The 23,611-nt window shown below is 31.1% G+C and overlaps 1 protein-coding gene across 1 annotated transcript in view; it reads left to right on the top strand.

The window, feature by feature from the left end:
- The window catches only part of LOC126749218 (uncharacterized), a 504,530-nt gene that overhangs the window by 295,255 nt on the left and 185,664 nt on the right, over nucleotides 1-23,611 (top strand). The window contains exon 3 of the mRNA XM_050458903.1: nucleotides 10,863-11,083. Within this exon, the coding sequence (XP_050314860.1) occupies nucleotides 10,863-11,083 (221 nt within the window). The remainder of the gene's footprint in view (nucleotides 1-10,862; nucleotides 11,084-23,611) is intronic.

A 23,611-nucleotide genomic window follows, 5' to 3' on the forward strand; every position in this document is an offset into this window, starting at 1 on the left:
GCTTCTCCCAGGTTTCCTCTTATTTAATAACAATTTTTACTAGGAGCTATAGCTAAATGTATAAAAAGTAAAAGAATTTAGATATTTAAAAAATATATTTTTAAGTTATATCTATAATTTTAAATAAAATAAATAAAAATATATTTATTTCTACAACAATGTGTTTTATTAAACGTATTCATCAATAAATAAGTATGTACCTATTAGTAGTATTACTATTCACATATAAATTAGTAATTAACATTTAAGCAAGGTCGTCTCGGTTACCGATACCGCTTTGCTCGCACTCGACGGTAAAATATGTTTGTATAGTTCAGTTCAGAGATCTATTAGAATCTTTGATGTACCGCAAATAGTCCGTGTGCCGGTGTTGCTTGTATTGTCACACGACATGCATGTTTAAATCGCAAAATTTTATGTGGAAAGAGTCATAAAGTAATATTCTAAGCGATATTTAATCATTTCATTAAATAAATAAATGTTTTAAGCATTTTTTTAAGAATTTATACATTTGATTCGTAAAATTTGACTACATGCGCCCACGTACCATTTTGTTAAATGCCTGACCTTAGTCACAGCCACTCAAGCGTGAAAAGTTGCACAGGTCCGGCCTTAAAATTTATTTGTATTTAAAACTTTATTATTCGGGATTTTTGGGTCTAGTTTTATTAAGTTAGAAATTCAGGATAGTTGATAGCAAGATAATATTTAATTTAAATATAAGATTTAAGTACGTTAAATGAGTTTAACCAAAAATTTTAATTTCATAAGTTTAGTTTTTAGCGCCATCAGTCCCTTATAACAAGTCAAGTCTCTTTGCTTTGCAATATGTCAAGTTGGAATAATGTATTGACTACTGTTAACCCACTGCATAGCTTTCATCAAATAGTATTAAACAATTTTAACACTGCTTTTCCTGTTGTCAATATTAAGAAACGAAATAGAAAACCTTGATATACTAAGGGTTTACGAGTATCTGGGAATAATATGCGCTTCCTTTTTTACATTAGGAAATACGCTATGAACAATGCAACATTTTTAAATTATTATAACGGATACCGCAAGATTTACAGAAACTCAATCAGAATGGCTAAGTGGACCTACTTTCAAAGAAGGATAAATAATTCCTCCAACAGAACATTTGACTGCATTTTTAAAATAAACTTTTACATTAAAAATCATCTGGCTGTCTATATTTTATGCCTTTAAAAGACACAAGTTTTACTTATAAAAAAAAACACACTTTACACCCTGAACGTATTTATTAATTTGTTTGCCTCGTATTTAGTTATTATGCATATTAGGAGAGATTAGATAAAAATTAACAAAAATAAATGCGTATACTAAAAACTAAAAATCTTATACAAAACACTACATTTTAGGTATACTGGATCCTAAAACTACAGTGAGGATACTAAATACTTTTATAAATTTAACCACTCTTTTGAATCTGGCCCAAAAAGTTAATACACATTTTGTAAATTCTGTTTTTTTGCCATTGTTCTTTAGCAGTTTCTTCCATTAAGGAAGGAAACAGTTTCTCTGTTGCCGCCATGGATTCCAACTTCATCTCGCACATCAGCATATGGATTCTAAAGCATTACATTATATATACTTTATTGTGTCGCTGAAGGACAAACAGGGGCAGTAAGCTGAAAAAAACAAAACTTTAAACTTGTTTAATTAATAAAAATAGGATTTTCTTACTATGGCGAAAAAGGGACTTTTTTCCACGAGGAAGAAGCAGTCTTCATTGTGTTGCTGAAAGACAACAGGGGTAGTAAGCTGTAAAAAACAAAATTTTAGATTTGTTTTCTTATTAAAAACAGTGTTTTTCTTACCATAGCAAAAAAGGGTTTTTCCCAGAGAATGGTGGAAGAAGCAGTCTTTATTGTATCACTGAAGGACAACAGGGGCAGTAAGCTGTAAAAAACAAAATTTTAAACTTGTTTTATTAATAAAAATATGGTTTTCTTACTATGGCAAAAAAGGGACTTTTTTCCCAGAGAATGGAAATCATACATCAATCATAAATGTATCATATCATGTTTCGGCTAAATAATATATGGATCTTTCTTCCTCCCAAATTTTTTAAATTTTCGTCAAATATTCTATACACCACCTGACAATTCCATTACAGCAGCTCTTTTGTTAACCATCTTAAGCTTAAATCCAAGTTTTATCAGGTATCTCTGCAAGGTTGAGACTGAGAAATGTTTGTCCCTTGCCAATAAGGTGTCTCTATGGTCAGAACCTCATGGTTTTTGTATTTAGAATACACACCTTTCCTTAGCAATTTGGCAATATCCATGTCAAGTCCCTTTGATTGTCCTGCATCTTTCCTTTTTATTCTGTCTTTAATTTTTTATTTTTACAGGCATATTGTATTATAGGGAACCCCTGTTAAAAACGCTATTTTTTGAAAAGCACTACAATCATTTGTGAACTGAGTATCATTCTTTAGATTGTTATAGATATTTAGATAAATTTGTTCTTTTAAAACTGCTTGATTTCCTCTGTAGCTTCTACCTCCCTTGCTTCTTTTTGCTTCCTCAATACTAGAAAATGAACTATCAGAACTATGTAAGTCTAAATCACTGCCCAGATCACTCTTATTGTTTTTATCACAAATGTTATTGTCTTTCTTGTACACCCACGGTCTCCATAAGCCCGCACAAACACTTTCCTCTTCATTTGCCAAATTTTCCTGCCTATTTTTCCAGGGTCGAAACATTTTAAGGTCTTTAGGTATAATACCAAAACAAATCCACAAACACAAATAAAAAAACACTGTTCCTCACAGTAAAAACTGCAAAAAATTTACTGGAATACAGGCCAAATTCTAAATTCTTTACTTTCATAAACGTGTAAAAAGCATAACCGGCAAAACACATCAAATAATAACCTCACATGGCCCCCCTCCCAACTATTAAAGGTGATAGACCCATCCAACAAGTATTTTAAAGGCGATAGACCCTACCGTAAAGATCTCTTTAAAAACACGACGAAAATAATACAAAAACGGTCCAAAAATTTATTTGGGTACGGCCCCGTAATTTTTAAGTTCAGTGGGATAGAGAGAGATACACAATCACTTGCACAGCCTAAAGTAGGAATTGTCAGAACGCAGATGTTTTATCTTTGTTTAATAGACTGGCTAAAAAGAGGTGACAAGTCTGTGAGTGCTGGAAGTGTTTAAAATATTTTGTAAGATGCTTGGATTTTAGTCCGCGGTCAATTTTTTGATATTATTTTCTTGTGATATTATTTTCTTTCTAAAAATTGACATTTTCGAAAGAAAAATAAAAAATAGTATAAAACATGGGGTTTTACGTATATTTAAAATGATTTCATAGATAGACAATATAAAATTTTGCCATTTAAACATATATATCATGCAACAATAAATATGACATAGGCGCACGGACTAGTTAGTGCGGCATCTGCGACATATCAAAGATTCTAATAGATCTCTGAACTGGACTTTAATATTATACTAAAACGGTACGGACGTTTTGGTAGGTGCGCGGTAGACCAAAATTGGTTTTTTTAACCTTAGCAATTAACAGAAATTTGCGCAAATAGTAAAAAAAGTGGCTTTGCCACAAAGAGTTTTCATATTAAGTTAGGTGATATGTTGCCTCAGGCACCCTCTGTTAATTACTTCTTCTATAGATAAAAGAAGTAATTAACTTTAATTAGATTCTATAGACTGGAATCTGGGGTAGACTTTAAACAAAACAGATTGTCGTTGCATTAAAGTACACTATATATATATATTTATATAAAATTTAACGTTGCCCAGTTTAAACCAATCGTCAAATTAAATAAACCATATAAATGTTGAAATTAACTTTATTTAAGCTTACACTTTATTCGCCTGTTTATTTTCAATGCACTTCATTTAAGCTGAAAATAATGATTATTTTAAACTGAATATTTTTAAACCGCGAAGGGCTATAATTAAATTTTATTTGCATTTTAGTTTTTTTAAGTACTGTTCTATTTTATTGATATTCGGAATAAATTTTGTAGGCACGTATGTGGTTACAACACACGATCTAAATTTCAGCCACTGCGGGTTTGCAAATGCATCCCATTTGTCAAAATTTACATTTCTGTTCCAACTAAATTATTTACTCAACTTTGTATTTAAATGTCATTTGGCAAATATACGTTTGGGAGTCTTATTTAACTAATAATTATAATATAAACCTCTCATAGATCGAACCTTTTGAATAAAGAAACAAGTAATACTAGCATGCTAATAATGAAAATACTAAAGCATAAATTATAGAGAGAAGTATCAAACGCGAGGGATTAACTGTTTAAGTATAAAACAGTGTAGTATATTTTGAAAAATTAAATTTACTGTTTTCGAAATACTACGATAAGTAAAGCCATTTTGAATATCAAGAAGCGGAAAAAAATCTTAAACTGAGACCACTAAACCATATTTGAGAATATACCTCATGATATCAATCATTTTAGTATACTTATTAAAATTTAACTTATACTAGCTAAAAAATTTAAGTGTTTCATTGACTTGTAATTGATAAGCTGAGCAGTTTCAATTCAGTCAAAAGCAGCCCTCTATAATTTAAAGCAGACTAATGTAAGCAGTTAGTATAGGATAGTTTGGTTAGTTTTGGTATAGCATTGTTATTTTAGTTTGTAAATAGATTCCTAACAGGACTTAAAATTTTAACCAAAATCAAAATCTTACAGCTCAGCTGAAGGTGTTGTAAGGTCTGGCTTCCGCTCAAGATAAAAAAGGAAAGTTTAAACTTAGAACATTGAAAGGCCTTTCAATGTTCTAAGAGTTTAAAAAAGAACCAGGGAGGAGGCGGGCATTTTTTTGCCCCCAGAGGGCGAGAAAACAGACTTATTCGAAGTAGTCGAAGTAGAAAGCCTTAAAAGTAAAAAGATCTTAAAAATCCTTAAAAAAACAATAATATTGAGTATAACAGCGGCCCTGATAACTTCAGAAACTCCCTGTATATGCCACTAAATAACTTATCCCTAACAGGAAAGGGAAAGAGTACTGAGCAAAATAACTAAAATGGTTGTGAAAAATATAACAAATTGAGCAGCCAAATATAAGCTAAATATAATCTGATAAAAATACAACAAGAAAGGCTGGGCCTAGCTTTTAGGAAAAAGCCCATAGGGCCATAGAAACCTCACTAACTCAGAAAAAGAGAGATAGAATTCCACTCATACTTTTTTGAGGAAAATAAAAATTTAAACCTTATTCTTAATAGTTTTGACAGGATTTTATAAGCTTTATTTTAATTAGTTGACCTACCATAGAAATAATTACACAAATAATGCACTGCGTGATATGCACTTTGTTTATGGACTAGGTATCATTATCCCAATAGCGTTATTTCCCCTTAATCTATGTTTAGTATTTACTCGTCGTTTGCATAATCGTCTAAAAGAACCTCTCAATGAAATCCAGAAAAGCCCTGCCACAAGCACTAGCTCCGATGTTACACATTAGCTATTTTACAGTTTGGAATGTTCTTAAAAGGAATCTTTTATACCCTATCATATTCAGCATGTGACATTTTTGCCGGACATTTCTCCAGAGACGCAATCATGAATTTTCATAACAATTACATATTATGGTGTAATGAGAATACACAAGCTGCGTCGGAAAGCGGTCGGGAACACCTGTTTTCGCTTAATACTTGGATCGGAATCATTGAAAACTTTCTGATTGGTACATTTTTTTACCGCGAAGGTTAACTGGACAAGTAGATTTCTTGAAAATGATTTGGCAGCACTGCTTGAGGAAGTTCCTGTTTAGCTTAGACAACGAATGTTCTTACATGATGGTGCTCCAGCACATTTACTTTAGTTTTTTGACAGTGTTTAGATATTAAGTACATATCCAAATAGTTGGATAGTTCGGGAAGATACTTAATCTTGGCCTCCGCGGTCTCCCGTCCCGCTAAAATCCGCTTGATTTTTTCTATGGAGCCACCTTAAACATTTGGTTAATAGAACTGCAATTGGAAATACGGAGGAATTGCGGAGTCGCATTACAGTGTCTTGTGAAATAACTCGACAGACCCTTCGAATTTTGCAATGTATGGTAGACGCTTGTATGGGTGTTCAAGGTGGCCACTTTGAACAACATTTGTAATTTTGTTAAGTATTTCTTGAAAAGATAATTAATAAAAAATTGCGTATTTTATTTCGAGGAGCGAGACCTATCATTCTTAAAATGAAATTCCAGTTCCGTAAAAAAATGCAATAAAATAATGACGAGATGACTTTTAAACAGAAAACGGTCAGATAATTAATGCTATGGACGAAGAAGGATCCTACAAATATCTAGGAATGAAGCAGGCTCAAAGAATAGAGCATAGAACTATAAAGAATGAGCTAACAACTAAATTTCTTAATAGAAGAAAATTATTTAAAGTTATTAATACATATGGAGTCAGTTCATTAACTCACTCTTTTGGTATTATAGGATAATAATAATATAAAGAATAATTAAATAAAAAAGTTTTTAATTTTTTTCGTGCGAAAACCGTGTATTAAGCGAAAAATGATCAAGAGGCCAGATATGCTCTAACAGAAATAAATAATTCAATATTTATTATCATCAAAAATATTTTTTATTTCAAGGAAAACCAGTGGCGTACCCTTTTCTCCTAATAAAATATTAAGTTCAGTTCAAGTCGACATATACGCCAATAGCGAATATAAAAACTTAATATGTGTGTAGGAAAAACGCTATAAATGCATAAAAACTGCATACCAAATTTCACATTATAAAATTTATCGAAAAAAGTAACTTTTTTTCTTTCAACTTTTTTCAACTCCACCCTGTAGTGTAAAATCGAAGACGTTTAGGACATCTATCGTCACACGAGCTTCTTTGCTTTTCGTCCAAGGGGCACACCCTCGAATTTTGTCGCAATATCGAAAAAACACCCTGTCGTGGAGAGTTTAAAAGTATATAACATTGACAACATTCGATAAATTGGAAAGTGTCAGTCAGATCATGCCATTGCAAGGCCAAACCACCTTGTCTAAAATGCAAAGGCGAATATCTATGCAAAGAATGTAAGAAAGAAAAGCCAACACCGGCTATGTAGTGAGCTATTGGCGCTATCCGAAACATTCGAATTTTGTAAACAACGAAAAAAATTCAAGGAGCTTTGCGAATATTGCGAAAAAAATGCCCGGCTTGGACATTACATATAGAGAAGTGAACCCTGTTTCGAACGTTTTGGCGGGCATTTCGAGCGTTCCAAGAAAGCAAACGGAGATCTCTATCCAAAACGACTAGAAAAATAATCTTCTGATATATGCTTAGCTTACCAAACATCGTCTTGGATAAAAAGATCGAAAATCCCATGATTAAACTTAACAAACTACATGGAAAATTAAATTGAATCAAACTGCTGCTGGGAGTCGGTTAATAAGCCTCTCTTCGCACTTTGAAACAAGAAGCATCTAAATTTCCTCTATCTTAACAGTGAGTCCAGAACAGAACAATCTTAACATGCGATACCCTTGTTCCACTGTTTTAAATGTTTCTTCATTAACAACGTCATTTGTCACCTCCTGTCAATTTTGCCAAGCAAGATGGCCGATATACGATTCCGATTTTCACCATTCAAGCTTCGTACATGTGGCCTTCAGCCTTCTTTCTTACTACGTCGACAAACAGGTTAAAGACGAGGGCTCTGATTGGTCGGTCTGGTCACGGGGCACGAACGCAACGCGAAAATTGTTTTGTTTCTTCGTCTCACATTTAAACCATAAGACTTAAGGAGCGCGTGGAGCGGGACCGATAGAATAAGTTCGTGTTTAGTCATTATATAGGGTCGCCTTAAGAGAACTATACAAAAGCAGATATTACACTGAATAAAACTAATCTTATAATATTATTAGTATTAGTAATAATAGTAATTATCTATTTAATTGGATGTTTAAAAATACCATTGACTCGTGCCTATTTTAAATACATTGGCATACAGTTTACCTAAATGCATTCTCCGTGATATATCTATCCCCTATGAAAAAATTATGTGGAGATTAAAGAGGTCATTTAATAATGCTCTTTATGGTAATGAGTGATCAGTAAAGGGAGGCAACCATATTCGCATTAGGAGCCGTACAATCATCTTGTTCGTAGAAACTTTCATTTAAATTGATGTTAAGCTACCGAAAAGTGAGAATAACTTTTTTCCTTAAAGGATATCTTCCAGAAGAAAAGGACATATAATTGACCATGCATATTTATTTTCTATTTAGTAACCTACCGCTACAGATAAATGTCCATGAAAGTGAAAGAATTTTCGTCATTGAACAAGATATTTTCTATGATTTGTAGGTAGAAGTCCATTCTTGAATTTCTTGAAGTTCACTTATCATCATCTGAGTTTACACTACATAGCTGCAATGTTTACATAAAATGGGTTTACATCACGACATTTTCTATGAACTGTTTATCCCTGTTTATATACGTTTCGTCATTAATTGAAAAAATTGTTTTATCCTTTTAAGGTATTTCTTGGGTTCTTTTCTTAAAATATTCCTCGCTGTAGGGGGCTTAATATCAGAAATATGTTTATTGCTACAGGGAAAGTAACCCTCGATGAAACTACAAACAGCAAGTTCACGAAAGTCTCTTTCTTTATTAATCGAATAGATTATTCGACATAGGCAATATTTACAATAAATTCATAAAATTCTATATTTTTTATGCTTATGGAATTTACTGAAATTGGTAGACTTTCAAAGGAAAATGTAAACCAGTAACCCATGTACCTGAGTAGTACTATTTAATCATTTAATTTTTCAGGACGTGTCAACTTAAGGAAGCCCGCGCTATTTAAGAAGGGAACGTTTCTGTAGAATAAGCAGAACTTAATTATAAATCGCAACCACAAGTATTTGACAGATTGCTGGACTGAGCAGTTTATTTTTTTTTGTAATTACAATGAGACCTTTATTATCCTTGCATTTTTATTGCAGTTTCAAAAACATACTAATGGTACGAGTGTAAAGTAGAAGGTTACACTGCGGCAGATTTTTTTACAGTAAGAGGATACCTAAGCTTTTTTATAAAGATCTGAATCAAACGACAAGTTTTAAAAGTTGCATAAAAAGGCCCAATAATTTGCAATAAAATCCAATAAACCAAACTTATTAATTTATCTATTATTAAATATTTTAACTAAATTAAATATATATTTATTTTAATAACAGCAATTTATTTAGTATTGTCCGTTTAAAATTTAACCATGTACTGACATTAATTTCCCTGTATTAAACAAAATATTCAAAACAAAAATTCTTACCAGCATAATATTTTTGTATGTAATGTATCGGCGTTTTTTTCTTAATAATTTATATTGAATCACGCAACAGTGAACTATAAACCGAGCAACGGAGGCGAATTTCCAAGGAGTTTAATTTAATTTATTTATAGTTCGTTAAGTAAAATGGAATCGTTTATGGAATAATCCGGTTAAAAAATATGTATTTATATGTTCAATATAATCTGGATTATACTTCCACTTAGATGGCCTACCGATTACCTAACGATGAATATAGCACGACATTGGGCGGCTTAAAGATAAATCATGGAAGGTGGAGTTAAATCGTATGCTTTACAAACCTCAAACCCTTGGCAATACATACCATAAAATATCGCTTGAACAGGTCTACAACGATTTGTTTATACGCAAACATTGAAGCAAAGCTAAAATGGCCAAACAAATTAATAAAAGGCGAAGTATTGCTCAATGTCTTAGAGATTTCTTTTAGAGTTTATATTATAAAATTATAATACTTTAAACAGGATGTCCATTAATTAATAATATTATACAATAACGACAGATTCCTCCATTATATGTTTAAGACAAAAGTTATTATTAAGAATATTGCAGGATGTCACAAGTTTAAAAAAAATAAAAAAACTTTTTACATATTTTAAGTATTTGATTAAAATGTGATAATAGACACCTCCTATAACAGGTTTCTCATTTATAAATCTTTTCATAGCTGTAACTTCAATAGTTCAAATGATTTTAATGCTTGTTCCATTTACTCCTACTGCAAGAACATGCACTTCACAAAGAAATTCAAAAGTTAAAACAACAAAGGGGACTCCTCATATTCATATGGCCTTTCTCATATTCATACATAAAATGGGGGTAGGTAGCGTTCTAATGAATGACACAGTGTGCGAGTTTTTATGATAAAGAAAAGCCAGGCTCTCTCTCAATATTTTCCTGAGATTTTCCGATATTTTAGGTGCTTCTAATATTAGCCTGTAAGAAGTTAACCTATTTGGCTTTCTTAAATTTATCAGAATATGAAAAAGCCATATTGTCACAGTTCAAAATCCAAAATTGATTGCTTATAGATATATTTTTAACTAAAGGAATAGTTTAGGTCCTTAATTATTTTAATAACAATATTATGGTAATTTTGCTAACCAAATTTTTAATGTTTTTGTGCCAAACGGCAATATGATTTTCATTTACGTTTAGTTTCATATTTAAAAATCATGCAAAGATTACGTGAATATTTTATTACTCTTATTCACACCATACTAGTAAGAATCTTTGTTTGCTAGACTTGTATATCCTAGAATTAACATAAAACTACATAATTTTAAAGCCTTCGAAATATTGGATTGATTTTAAGTGAAGTTTAGTTTATAAGAACCAAAGATTGAATCACGTGTATTCGTTATAAAACATTTATTATAAAACTTATGCTTATAGCAAATTAAAATGCTAAAACTAGATATATCTTGTTCTATGTTAATGTACCTGCCTTAACTGAATTTTGGTTATTCTAAATTTTCATTTTATTTTCAGCACTCCTAATTGGAACTCTTCGGACATTTCAAAGAGCAGGGTGTGATAATGAAGTGGTGACCCTAAGGTGCCCTCCAGGCACAAGCATCGCCATTCAAGTGGCTCAATATGGAAAATCCACCTCTACCGAAGGTCCATGTGCTAAGATGATGTCTACGAAATCTAGCTTATTTCCTGAAATTTATGATAAGAAAGTTTGCTTGCTACCCAGCTCAATCCAGGTCGGTATCCACTAGTAGGGATATTTTATAGAATGTTTTTACTCACCAACATTACATGCACTACCATTCCAAATATAATTATTAATAGAGGCAACGCACAACTTTACAGAAAAATAGTCGTATCAAATTATAATTTATATCACATAAATACGTTATGCACCTTAAAAACTGCCTAAGAATATCGAAATATTTTAAATTTTTATTTGTTCCCAATTGAAAGAAATGGAAATTACAGATTCTAACCTAGATCATTCCTAGCTTATTACAACGCAATTATCATTTTTTGGCATATGCTCTCCGCATCATCATTTGTGCTGGTAGATATGTTTTCAACCGAGTTTTCCTCATCTCTTAAGATATTTAAAGAAACTGTCATCGATATCCGACTTAACTGACTCAAAGCATGCTATAGGGTTATTTTCCCAGAGTCCACTAGCTTCTTCAACAGCTTCAGAAGCTAAAATAAAAGCATTTCTCCTTGATTTAGATGATGGTGACAAAAGCTTTTTGCAGAGTCCTTGATACGTAATATTAGAATACTTTCCAAAAGACCAATATCAACACAATAAACTTAATGGACACTTTTAGTGTAATTTCTTTAATAACTTCTTATTCTATGAAACATGTTGTTCTCTAGTGTCACTGCTTATGATATGATATATCCTTATGTATGTCTTACGCATTTTATATACATAATTGGTCAATTTCTTTCTTGGGTGCCTATATAACAGAAAATCAGAGGCAAATCTTAAGTAAAGAGAAAACAATAATGCTTCATTGATTCCTCAATTTCCCACATTACGCCGCATGTCGGGGCCTTTTCTTCATTCAATTGGAACTGAGCTCTAGTTAGTAGTTAAGAAGTAAAAGAAACACTATCCTTTTCTTTTTAACTTGTGATTTATTATTGCAAGTTAATACATTGATTTCCACATTTAAGACCTGAGTCGGTCAATTTACTAATATAAAACATGTCCCAAAAAGGGTATAAAACAAACGTAAGATATATGAATCGTTAACATCCTTGATAAATTTAATTTAAAATTTTATAAGGGATATATGCTAAAACCTTCCTAGTTGCTAATTTACCAAATTACTGTCGTTTAATTAACATCTATAATATCTAGTATAACTATGAACATAGATTTAGCACTTATAGAAGAAAATTTTATTATTATTACTTGTTTATTATTATTTTGTTCCTATTCGGGTTCATAAAAATAATTTTTTAACATATTTCAGTGCTCGTAAATTAAAATTATTTTTCGACTTTTAATACTTTCGGGTATTATAACATTTTTATAAAGTAAAAAAAATTAAATAAACCGTCAACAAGAAGAGACCAAACCAGATGATACTTTCTAGTCTTTTAAACTTATATGCATATGATACCTTTAAGTATGCATGTGTAACGTCAGCACAACATACTAAATTAAATAGTGTTTAAATGTTATAGCATAAGGTTTAATAAAAATAGAATTAAGAGCTATTATGTGACAATCAATAACGGTATATGATATAAACTACATGCAAATATTTGAGTGGAAGACCGTAAAAGATCGTTTATGTTGGGGCAAAGCTAATGGGCCTAATTTGATGCTTATTTTAAATTATCATTTAAAAACTAAAAAAAACATCCGAATAATAATAATAATAATAATAATAATAGTTTGCTTTATTGTCAGATTTACATTTTGTTTTTATAGACAGCTACTGAAATAATAGAAATACAGAATTCACATTAAAAAAAAATGTAAATACATATAAATACGTGACATGCATCTTTCTACAATAAAATTAAAAATATACATACGCCGCGCCGTCAAAATATTATAGTACATAGTCGTAGTACAAATAGCTTATAAACAAGTTGAATATTTGGAGAAAAGTCAACATTTTAAATAAATGAAAGTTTAAGGTTAAATACTATTAAATAAATAAATTTATTTTTTTAATAATCTGTCTAGCAAGTATAATTTCAAAGCCTTGAGAAATGTGAGAACAGATGATAGGTAGAGGATGTTTTTTGCATAGCACAGAGCTTTTAACCAACTCTGATAGTAAGGCTTCAATATTAAACTCATGCTCCTCGTTCCTAAATCTATAGTTGGAAGATGGCTTTTCTAAAATTGCTGATACATGCTTTTGAATTAAGCATATTAATTAAAATATATATATATAAGAAAATATATTTTATATTCTATAAAGAATTTTTGTCAGGGAGTGCTTCTATTTAGTCTCAGTGAGTAACGAACAGGTTGTTACCAAGTTTTCCTAAAATCATTTTTAGCTGTAACAAGAGCACTTATTAATAACAGAGAACTATTTAAATAAATACCAAAAAATACAGCTAAATTATCCAGAAAGTCATTAAAAAATGTCTTGCCTTAAAAAGTGAATTAAAACTTTTTTAACAATCCATAATCATTTATTTTCGATTCATTGTATGTATTAAAAACTAGGCCTACAGGCCCACCGAGAAGGGGCGGAGAATGGGGGGAATTCTCCCGGGCCCGAGGTTTTTAGAAGGGCCTGGAATTCTGAGGCGGTGATATTCTCTTTTTTTGCAAATGACATGTTTGGAATTCGATTTGTAACTTTAAAAATACACTCGAAGCTGTTACCTTACAGTGCAGTCTTATGTTTAGCTCTCACTCCCACGATTTTCTGGTTTATACACTTAAAAACTTGTTCGCTTCGATTCATTGATGATTAAGTTCATTATTTACGGATTAATAGATATTTATAAGAATTATTGAAACATAATATTTAATATTCAATGACGAATCAACAGCTTATTTTTTGTTGAAACTATTACGATTAGACGAAGTTTGTCTAATCCGAAAATTGATAATAACCGAGATACAGGATGTTAAAATTTTAATTTTATTCTCATTATTTCTTAGTCATTCATACAAAAAGGAACATCAGCACAAAATTCGGTAATAGAGGGTTTTTTGGTGCCGAAAAATTCGAATTCAATGTTAATTTATGTGTAAATCCTAAAGAGCGCAGTCGGCGACGTGGATTTTTTATAGAAATCTTATAATTTCCATCAATATTACTCAAGAAAGGACTATTTTTGTCGATTTTGCAGACGTCAGCAACCGTTTTTGAGATAATTGAATTTTGAATGCTTCAATTTTTGATTTTGTTCAATTAATGAATAGTATGGAAATAAGGTGTCATAGTCATGTGTTTTATAGACATCATACTTTATTTAATTGTTAAATATGTGTTACATACAAGAATTTATTAGTTATTATAATATGATTACATAAAAGAATATAGACAAGAACAAAACGGTAATGTCAACAGCAATATTTTTTTTTATCTTACAACAAATGCTAAAGGTGGTCTCCGTTAACTACTATACAAATTATACAGGGTGTCTACTAAACATGCGGAAAATATTTAAGGGATTAGTCCTTGGACTGTTCTAAGGATATTTTGTCCTTTTATGATTTTTGATGAAACTCTTTGTTTCGAAGATAGGCTGCGAAAAAGAATTTTGACAATAACAATTATTATTATGTATTACCAAAAATTACATGTAATGTTTCTTAATCTACAAGAAATGACTACCCCCTGATGCAAGATCTTCTTTTCATCCCGAACTCTTTCAAAAACACCAGGATCGTTTCTGCTTGCAATTAACCGATTTCTCAAATCTTTTACATCTTTCACTGGAGTAGTATAAACTAATGAGTTTAGGTGTCCCGATAAGAAATACTCGAGAAAAATAAAGAGGCCATCCGTGAGGCCACCTAGAATAATCCAGCGATCTCCTTATGTTACTGTAAAAACTGTTGAGCCAAAATGCTAAAACGCACCTTGTATTTCTTGTAGCGGCATTTGTAGACGGCATTTGTTCGAAAAAGTTACGGTATACTTTGCCAGTAAGTCTTCCTGGCAGAATTACCGGTCCAATTAGGAAGTCACCTATAATTCCCACCCAAACGTTTAACGAGAACTGAATATTGAAAGCGATCTTCAAGCACTTTATTTTAATTTTCTTCTTCCCAAACATGGTTATTGTGAAAATTCCTTATTGCATTTCGTGATAAACTAACTTCATCGGTAAAAAGAATAAGAGTCAGTAATTGAGGAATTTGAACCAATGTGTGCAAAATCCATTGACAGAATATAATACTTGGAAAAAAATCTGCTAGAAGAGGTGCCTATTCCCGTTGTATGTGGTATGTGGTAAAATTCTCTATTCAACGGTACCAAAAAAAATGAAATCGGTAAATGTGTAAGCAATAGTTAAGCGAAAATGTCTAGAAATAATGAATATTTTATTTACGCCAAACTTTGGTATTTTAAATGAATACTTTTAGTGTGGTACCTACATCATTTTAAAATTCTTACATTTTTTATAATAGATCATCAAAAAAAAAAATACAAGCAATTTAGAAGTTAAATGTGGTAACAAACAATACATTAAGTTCAAGCAAATTATTTATTTTTTTAAGTAAAGAATGTGTACCGTTATTTGCGAGAAAAAAGAGTGTCTTCAATTTTTTTGCAAAAATCTTTGCAGTCTTATAAGTTTGTATGTATATTTATTTCACTTATATTTTTTGCGAAACCTACCTAATAGGTACAAAAAAACACTGCAATACCTTACATTTTTAAGGCGTTTAAAAAGCAGGCGATTTATTATTGTTAAAACTGTCAGTTTGACGCGTGCAATTTTTCAATTTTAGTTAAAACAGTGAGTTAATAAAATGGTGTATACGCTAATAAATAGAAATAATAGAAATAAGAAGAATAGAAATAATTTTCCTTTATGGAGCTCAAGATCAGTGTGCTCGCAGAACCGCGAGAGCATTTAATGAAAGGTATCAAGATGAAAACGTGAGCCATAAATACGTATTAGAATTGATACGAAAATTTGAAGAGATGGGATCGATTTGCAATAAGAAAAAATATGAAAATAGAGTTGTCGATGAAGCATGCCAAGTTGAAGTACTAGGACAATTTGCTATAGATCCAACTTTGTCTATACCAAAGGCCGCAAAACTAACAAATATTTCCACTGGTTCCGTACATAAAGTTGAATAGAGAATTTTACGCTGCTTACTATGATGCACACGATGGGGGTTCCCATTTGACATATTAAAGTGAGGTTAGCTGGAGGTGAGGAGGTGATTGACAGAACTTCAGTAAATGCATAATTAAACGTCCCCTTGTATATCTAATTTAACGTGTTTTTTTTTTTTTTTTTTTTTTTTTTTTAAGAAAGTTATTAAGGGTGGATCGTTTTGAAATGAAAGCACTGTATAAAGACAAAAGCATTTTCCAAACATTTTTAAAATTTGGCTTTTTTCCGCCATTCTCAGAGCTAAATTAAATTTTGTTGAATGCATTAAAAAAAAATTAAGTGAATTACTACTAGATACGACTAGGACGATATTTTTTATTACTCAGTGGCAATATTGAAGCACTGTCATTATTATAGACAGATTAGAAACACTGTTCTAGATGGGCTTGTTAATCCAGCTTAAAAACTAGCCAACAAATTAGTCAGATAGTCGTATTACTGACCAATTAATAAATGATAATATATATAGTATACTTCAGTTGCGATAAACATAGTAACTGTGTATAAATTCATTAAATTGATAACAATGTTGTGCTGTGTAATATCATTATAGCAGCTTTAAATCAGACAAGAGAATAATAATTATATGAAGTAATAATTCATATTTATATGCTTTCAAGCCCATAAATATTTAGATTTGCTATGCTAAGTGTTCATTATAAAACAAGGAGCTTATCCTTTAAATTTATGTATTTTTCATTCAGGCTTTTATCTGAACTTGTAATAACTGTTCGCAATTAATTTATTTTTTCTGTGCCATTCATCTGTTGTGGGAAGATAAAAAAAATATATACAGCTTCCATGCCGCAAAAATAACTTAAGTAAAATAGCGCATCTAAAACAGAAAAATAAAACTATAAGGGAAACAAACGCCAACATTACAAAGCCATTGGCCGTAGGCTCCAAAGAACATTCATCTTTGTACATTTGAAACTTCTAGTGGCTCAATATTTTCTCGATGTCGTTGGCAATGCAACAATTTTTATCATTTTATGGAGAATATTGGCTGTGCTTCTGTTCTGAAAAATACGATTTATTAAATAATCTTTTTGTTTGATACTTACACTAGGAATTCGACCCAGTTTTTAAGAAATATTTTAGTACTTTACGATACTTTATTTTGTAGCAGATATGTATTCTTAGATTTATTCTTTAAAATAATAAATTTATTACATGGTTTTAGTCACTAAAATGTTTTAAAAATATAAAAAAAGGTCTGAAGATCGCATATTCTTAAGGTATATTCTTAAAAACAAGCCGACTAAAGAACCTTTTCCTAATCCGAGATTACTTGTCTTCGACGTTACACGACGTTAGGATGTAAATTAGGGCATTAAAACTAGATTTTTTTTAAATTTATAAAGTTTTTTAAAGTATTGATTAAAAAAAATATCTTCTATACTTTTATGAAATCTGATAAAGTTTACGACATATTTAGGTTTTTAGTGTTGTGTGATATGAATCCCAAACCTTTTCTTCCAAAATATATTCAATATTTTTCTTCCTGTCGAACTTTGTCTGCAGAAATTGTTACTAACCAAAAAAAAATTTTATATTAAAAAGTATTTATGTTTTGGAATAGTTAGTTAAAAAACTTGACGCCCCAAAATTTCTTCGAAAAAGAAAATATTTTTTTATATTTGTGTATATTAAAAAATATGTTATTTTTTTACAAGGTTATTCATATATTTCTTTTAGATGTAAAAATTTGCAAAGTATATAGGTGCCAACTTTCAATTTATTAGGATTTCTAATTTAACAAAAAATCAACTTAAGTGAGAAAAAAAAACAACATTAATGTTCTATGTAACCGCCTCTGTTCTGGATGAATGGATTAACTCGCATTAGCATTGAGCGAATAAGATTACCTCATTTTGAGGAATATTAACTCTTCCAGTGCCGCCACAATTAGATCCTGAAGAATTATTGGTAAATTTGGCCTCCTTAATATGGCTTTCCAAAACATATATAACAGATGCTTAATCGGATTCATGTCCGGCGATTGTGCTGGCCACTTCACTCGCTCAACATCATCTTCAGATAACATATTTTGGTTTCTTTTAATACGATGTGAAAGGGCGTTATCATCCTTAAAATTGAAATTTGCTTCAAGTTCTTATATCGGGGGGGAGCTACTAGTCTTATCCTCCTGGGACCTAGCGTCCATTTAAATGGACATGCTAGTTTTAGGTTTCCAGTTTCGTTAATTTATTATTTAAGCAGCTTAGACCTCGCATCCACTACGTTGGACACTTTGGTGCTGCCGCCCAGTCCGATTCGGTCGACTTTAATAATTGTGCACATGTGCTGGGAATGAGTTGTTTGTTTTCTGTTGTAATGGCGGCTGCACGTGGTTCGCGTTATGATGGTATGTAGCCTATTTTTTAACGTTTTGTAATGATTTTTGTGAACATTTTTATTTGCAAATGTTTAATAGACAAATTTGAATAACATTACAATAATAAAAAAATTAAATAAGTTGTGTATTACCCTAAGTTATTCGCGTCCATTTAAATGCACATTGGGTCTATCTCATGCACATTTTAAAATAACTCATAAAATTTATTTTAGGAATTTTTGGCAATCAAAGAGTGCTTCGGCCAGGGGAAGATGACGAAAAATTGGAGCAAATACTAAAAATCATTGGAAATGATGACTCTGACATTGAAATGTCTGATGATAATGAAGAAATTCAAACTATGGATAATTTAATGTAGAGAGAAGAAGAAATAATTAATGAAGAACTAGTAAGCAGCAGTGAGGAGGAAGAAGAAAAAGATAGATCTTCGTCAACAAGAGAAATATTTTACTGGAACCATTATGAAATCTCGTGTACCAGCGACAGCAAATTAAACTTCGGAAAGAATGATGGCCAAGATAGGTACAGGCAGCTCGGAACAAATTGTAAAACAAGATGGCGAAATAGTAGTTGTACAATGGTATGATCTGAAATCTGTACTTTTGGCATCTACTGCTCTAGGAATTCAACCTAGCGATGAGTGTAAAAGGTGGTCTAAGAAAAACTCTAAATACATTCAGGTTAAAAGACCTTACGTTGTTGCTAAATACAACGATTGTATGGGAGGAATAGATTTGATAGACCGAATAATCAGCTATTATAGAATTCGAGCCAGATCAAAAAAATGGACTGTAAGGGTCATTTTCCATTTCCTTGATCTAGCAATGGCTAACTCATGGATTTTTTATCGAAGAGATAAAAACATATTTAAAATCCCTCCACGCAAAATACAACAATATTTAGATTTTAAAATCGAAATTGCCACTCAACTTTTGACAAATACACCCAACCCACAAAGTGAATCCCAAGAAAACATCCGAGGTGTAGGTACTAGAAGAAATCCAGAGGGAAATATCTTTGTCGATTCACCGTCATCGTCATTAGGCACCGAAAGAAAACAGAAAAAACACTTTCCAGAAATTGCCACAGACTTTCGGTTAGATGTAAAAATGACTCTTGTGCCAAAAAAAACAAGTTTTTTTGTAATACATGCAACACATTTTTGTGCATTACTGCCAACAGAAACTGTTTCATGCGGAGTTCCATAGCAAACAAATTTAAGTTTACATTTATTTTCTGCGTTTTCATAGGTTTAGACTGAAATGTTATTGAAAAAAATATATATATATTAGGAATTTTTGTTTAGGTTAAGACCCAATGTCCATTTTAATGGACGTCATGTATCTGTCAAAGTAAGAAAAAAAATAAAAAAAGTTATGAGTAAACAATGTTTATTTATGTATTTTTTATTATATTTAAAAGCCTCACAACCCTAACTTAACAAAAATATGTCCGGGTCCCAGGAGGTTATAACATTTTTTAGGTAGATGTTTTTGGTATGCGAATAAGTGAAGTGCGATAACCATGCATAATCGCTCTTCAGAAAACATAACCAATTGGTAAGGGACCACTTCTTGGGGAAAGGCAAACGTGCTGCACGTCCTGGCTCGCTTCATACTGGCTATCACTCGTCAGTCTAAATCGATACTCACCTGAAAAAAGGACATTTTTCCATTGAGGTAAAAGTTCTGTGAATACGTCCCCATGCTAAGTGGCCAGCTTTATTTGCTCTAGTAAGCCTCGGCTTGAATTGTAGGCCCAGAAATAAATCTTCGATTGCATCGAACACAATTGGAGAAATATCGATCCTCCTTTTCATCTGTAATACTATATACCCACTACTAGGATTCCTACTCAAACCTCCAGTTTTTCGAAACAGTTGCACCAAAGTCTATATATTTCAAGAGTTGAAATATATGGACTTTGGCACTATTCTGATAACAGACATCGTAGGAATGCCAAGCTTTACTCAAATCTTATGATTTGATAAGTTCCGTTCATGTAGAGCGATTGCTGTATGTTTCAAGTTAATTGACGTTGATACAGAATTGGACATCATTAGGATCAGAATAACATTTCTTATTTAATAATAATTAAATTTTATTTTATTTAGAAGGATTAAAATGTTTTTTTTTCACTTTCTAGGAATAATTATTTATAAAGGAAGGCGAATTTTAACAATCATCATACTCGTATTTTTTAAACCAAATTCATGATTTTATATATCTATGAATGAATTCGTTTATTTATACAATAAAAAGTGTTAATTTTTTAATTAAATCCTTCTAAATGAAAAAGTGGATACACTTTTTATTGCGACTACACTCAACCCTTTTTCGCATCGTTAAACAATAATAAATAATAATATTCATGACTTAAATCTAATTTTTAAAACCGACTTTTGTATGTAAATATTTACAGCATAGATTTGGCAAAAAAGTTAATTTTGCCCTTTATTCAAATATAAATCTTCTCTTTTTAATCCTGCATTGGATTATACAGAATATTAACATTTTTTTGGCTTTGAAAGCACACCCATAAAAAAGCGTTTTCATGTTCCTTTTAAAATATATTTTTTAAGTTTGTTTTCTTTCATTTTAAACTGGGACATATTTAAGTAAATAACTTAAGGTTGGTTTATTAGCTTACACAATTATTCATATTGAAACAAAATTCAGGGACACACTTACTTCCGTAATACACTTTTATGTTACGAAAGCACGTTTATTGATAGAGTCAAAAACTCTAACCTGACTCACGTTGACTATGGTTTAATTGTTTCCAAGATGTCACGAAACGGCCCATTTTTAAAGTCTTTATAAAGAGAATACTGACACTTAAAGCCAGCTAAATGAAGCCCTCAAACAAGATGAACTACTTAAAAACTAGACACTATAGATGAAAGTATTCAACTGAACGTAAGTGAAACCCTAAATAAACCTTACTAATTAGCTTAAACTACAATAGACGAATAAAATAGTACAAAAACTAGAACAATAATCAACGTATTTACATCAAAACAATATTTAAAAAATAATATTACGTCCATTATCCAGCTTCCTTATTATTTCCTACATTAAACCTGTCTTTCATATTTTATCTGAACATCTTATTTTAAAGCATAAAGAATAAAGTCTTATTCTAAAAATAAAAAAATCTCAACAAAAGACAATTTAATTCTTTCTGTGAAATGGCAAGAAACCTCACCGTAAAGTAAGTGAGTATAGATTTCTTTTAAGAAAATGTTGTTTAATGGTCTTAAAGAAACGCTTTGTTATTATCGAAGTAGTAGGGAATGGTTTAAGTCTTTTTTAATCCTTTAAATGGATTTTTCTATCCGGAATAATCCAAATTCTTTTTTAAACCACTTTTTTTCTAAAGCTTTAATGAACTATCTAAATAGGTTTGGTTTGAATAAAGCAATGAAAAGAGCATTTAACGGGCAGTAATTATGCATAACTCAGCTTTCAGTAGAGGTTTTCGATAAGAAGCTTACGTCTTAGGAGTTTGAGAGCGGCTAAAATAGCTCTTGAAACTTCACCTTCGTAAGGAAAAATTTTAAAATTCATTCTCTCTCGTCACTTTAATGTACGTGTATACATACGAACATTGGTACACAAAAAGGACAGAATTTCAACAATTAAACTTTTTAAAACTTAATTGGTTCGAGTTCATCGCTTGATATAAAAAAATAAAATTTTCTTGTTTTAGCAAAATAAATATGTATGTGATTATTCATAAGGTTATTTTAAGAGAAGGGTGGTGATCCGGGAACTGCATCGATCAACTATAAGAAAACTATAAATACGAGAGTAATAATTTGGCAACGTAATAGGGCCAGGAGAAGCCATAAATCCACAATACACAGAAATGGTCTAGAGGATAAAACTGTTGAAGGACAATTAAATGAAAATTTAAAACTTTATTTGAAAAATATTGAAATCAAATATATATATATTTTTTTTGGAAAGGCTGTTGATCATTTATTTATCAAAAATACAAACACGGAATCGTAGTATACTATACGATTAATAATGAAAAATAAAAACTAAATTTAATAAAAAAGAAAAAGTCCCTGTTTTTTTATAGAGTGTGCATATGTAACCCCTGTTTTTAATAAAAGGCCGACATCTCTTTGGCATGCTCTTAATTATTTTGTCAATTACGTTTTGTTCAATTTGTAGTCAATGCTCTTGCATACAGTTCAGCAACTTTGCCTTTGTCTGGAATACTACTCCATAATTTAAAATACATCTTTTTAATATATCTCTGATATGCTCGATAAGATTTAAGTCGTGTGAGGGCTTTTCTTGAATATTCTGCTGCTTCAAAAAGTTTTCAGCGGTTCGTGCAACAACGTACATTGCCACGTCGACAATGTTCAGAAACGATATTTTAACCAAATTCTGTAGCGCGTAGGTAAGCAATGGAATTCAGAATTTAATCCTGGTATTACTTTTTAATGAGAACCAGACTAACCCAGAAACCTAACCAAATTTCAGAAGAAAACATCCAAATTTCGCCTTGGTACCTATTAACGTCTTGAACTGTTTGAAAGTGATACTTGCAAGGTATTCAGTACTATTCAGTACATTCAGCCTTCTTGAATAAAGATATAAACCAATCCATGATTTATCGGTAAAAAGAATGCATGCCCATTTACACTCTTGTAAATTCTACTAATCTTTAATTAACTAGTATTTATTGTTTGAGCAGTGACAATAAAGCTATGAATATTTCGAAGCTTACTTCTTGGCTGGTTGGCAGTAATATTCGGATTTCGTAATGCCTGAAGGCGAATAAACCAATCATTTATAGGTTTTCTGGTATTATTCATGGTTTAAAAGCTATCACTGTTTTTGTATTTTTCATAAAAATAGTGCCTAGAAGCATGTAAGTTTTCATAACTATTATTACATGCATAATTGCTACTGTCGCTATTTGGAAAACGATAATTGTTTATGGTGTTTAAGTTTTACATACAAATTTTTGCGTTTAAATTAATGCTGCTATAAAGAACATCTACGATCAAAAATTAACATCTATCAAAAAAAGTTACCTT

Source organism: Anthonomus grandis, chromosome 22 (assembly GCF_022605725.1).
Source record: "Anthonomus grandis grandis chromosome 22, icAntGran1.3, whole genome shotgun sequence".
Taxonomy (NCBI): Eukaryota; Metazoa; Arthropoda; class Insecta; order Coleoptera; family Curculionidae; genus Anthonomus; species Anthonomus grandis.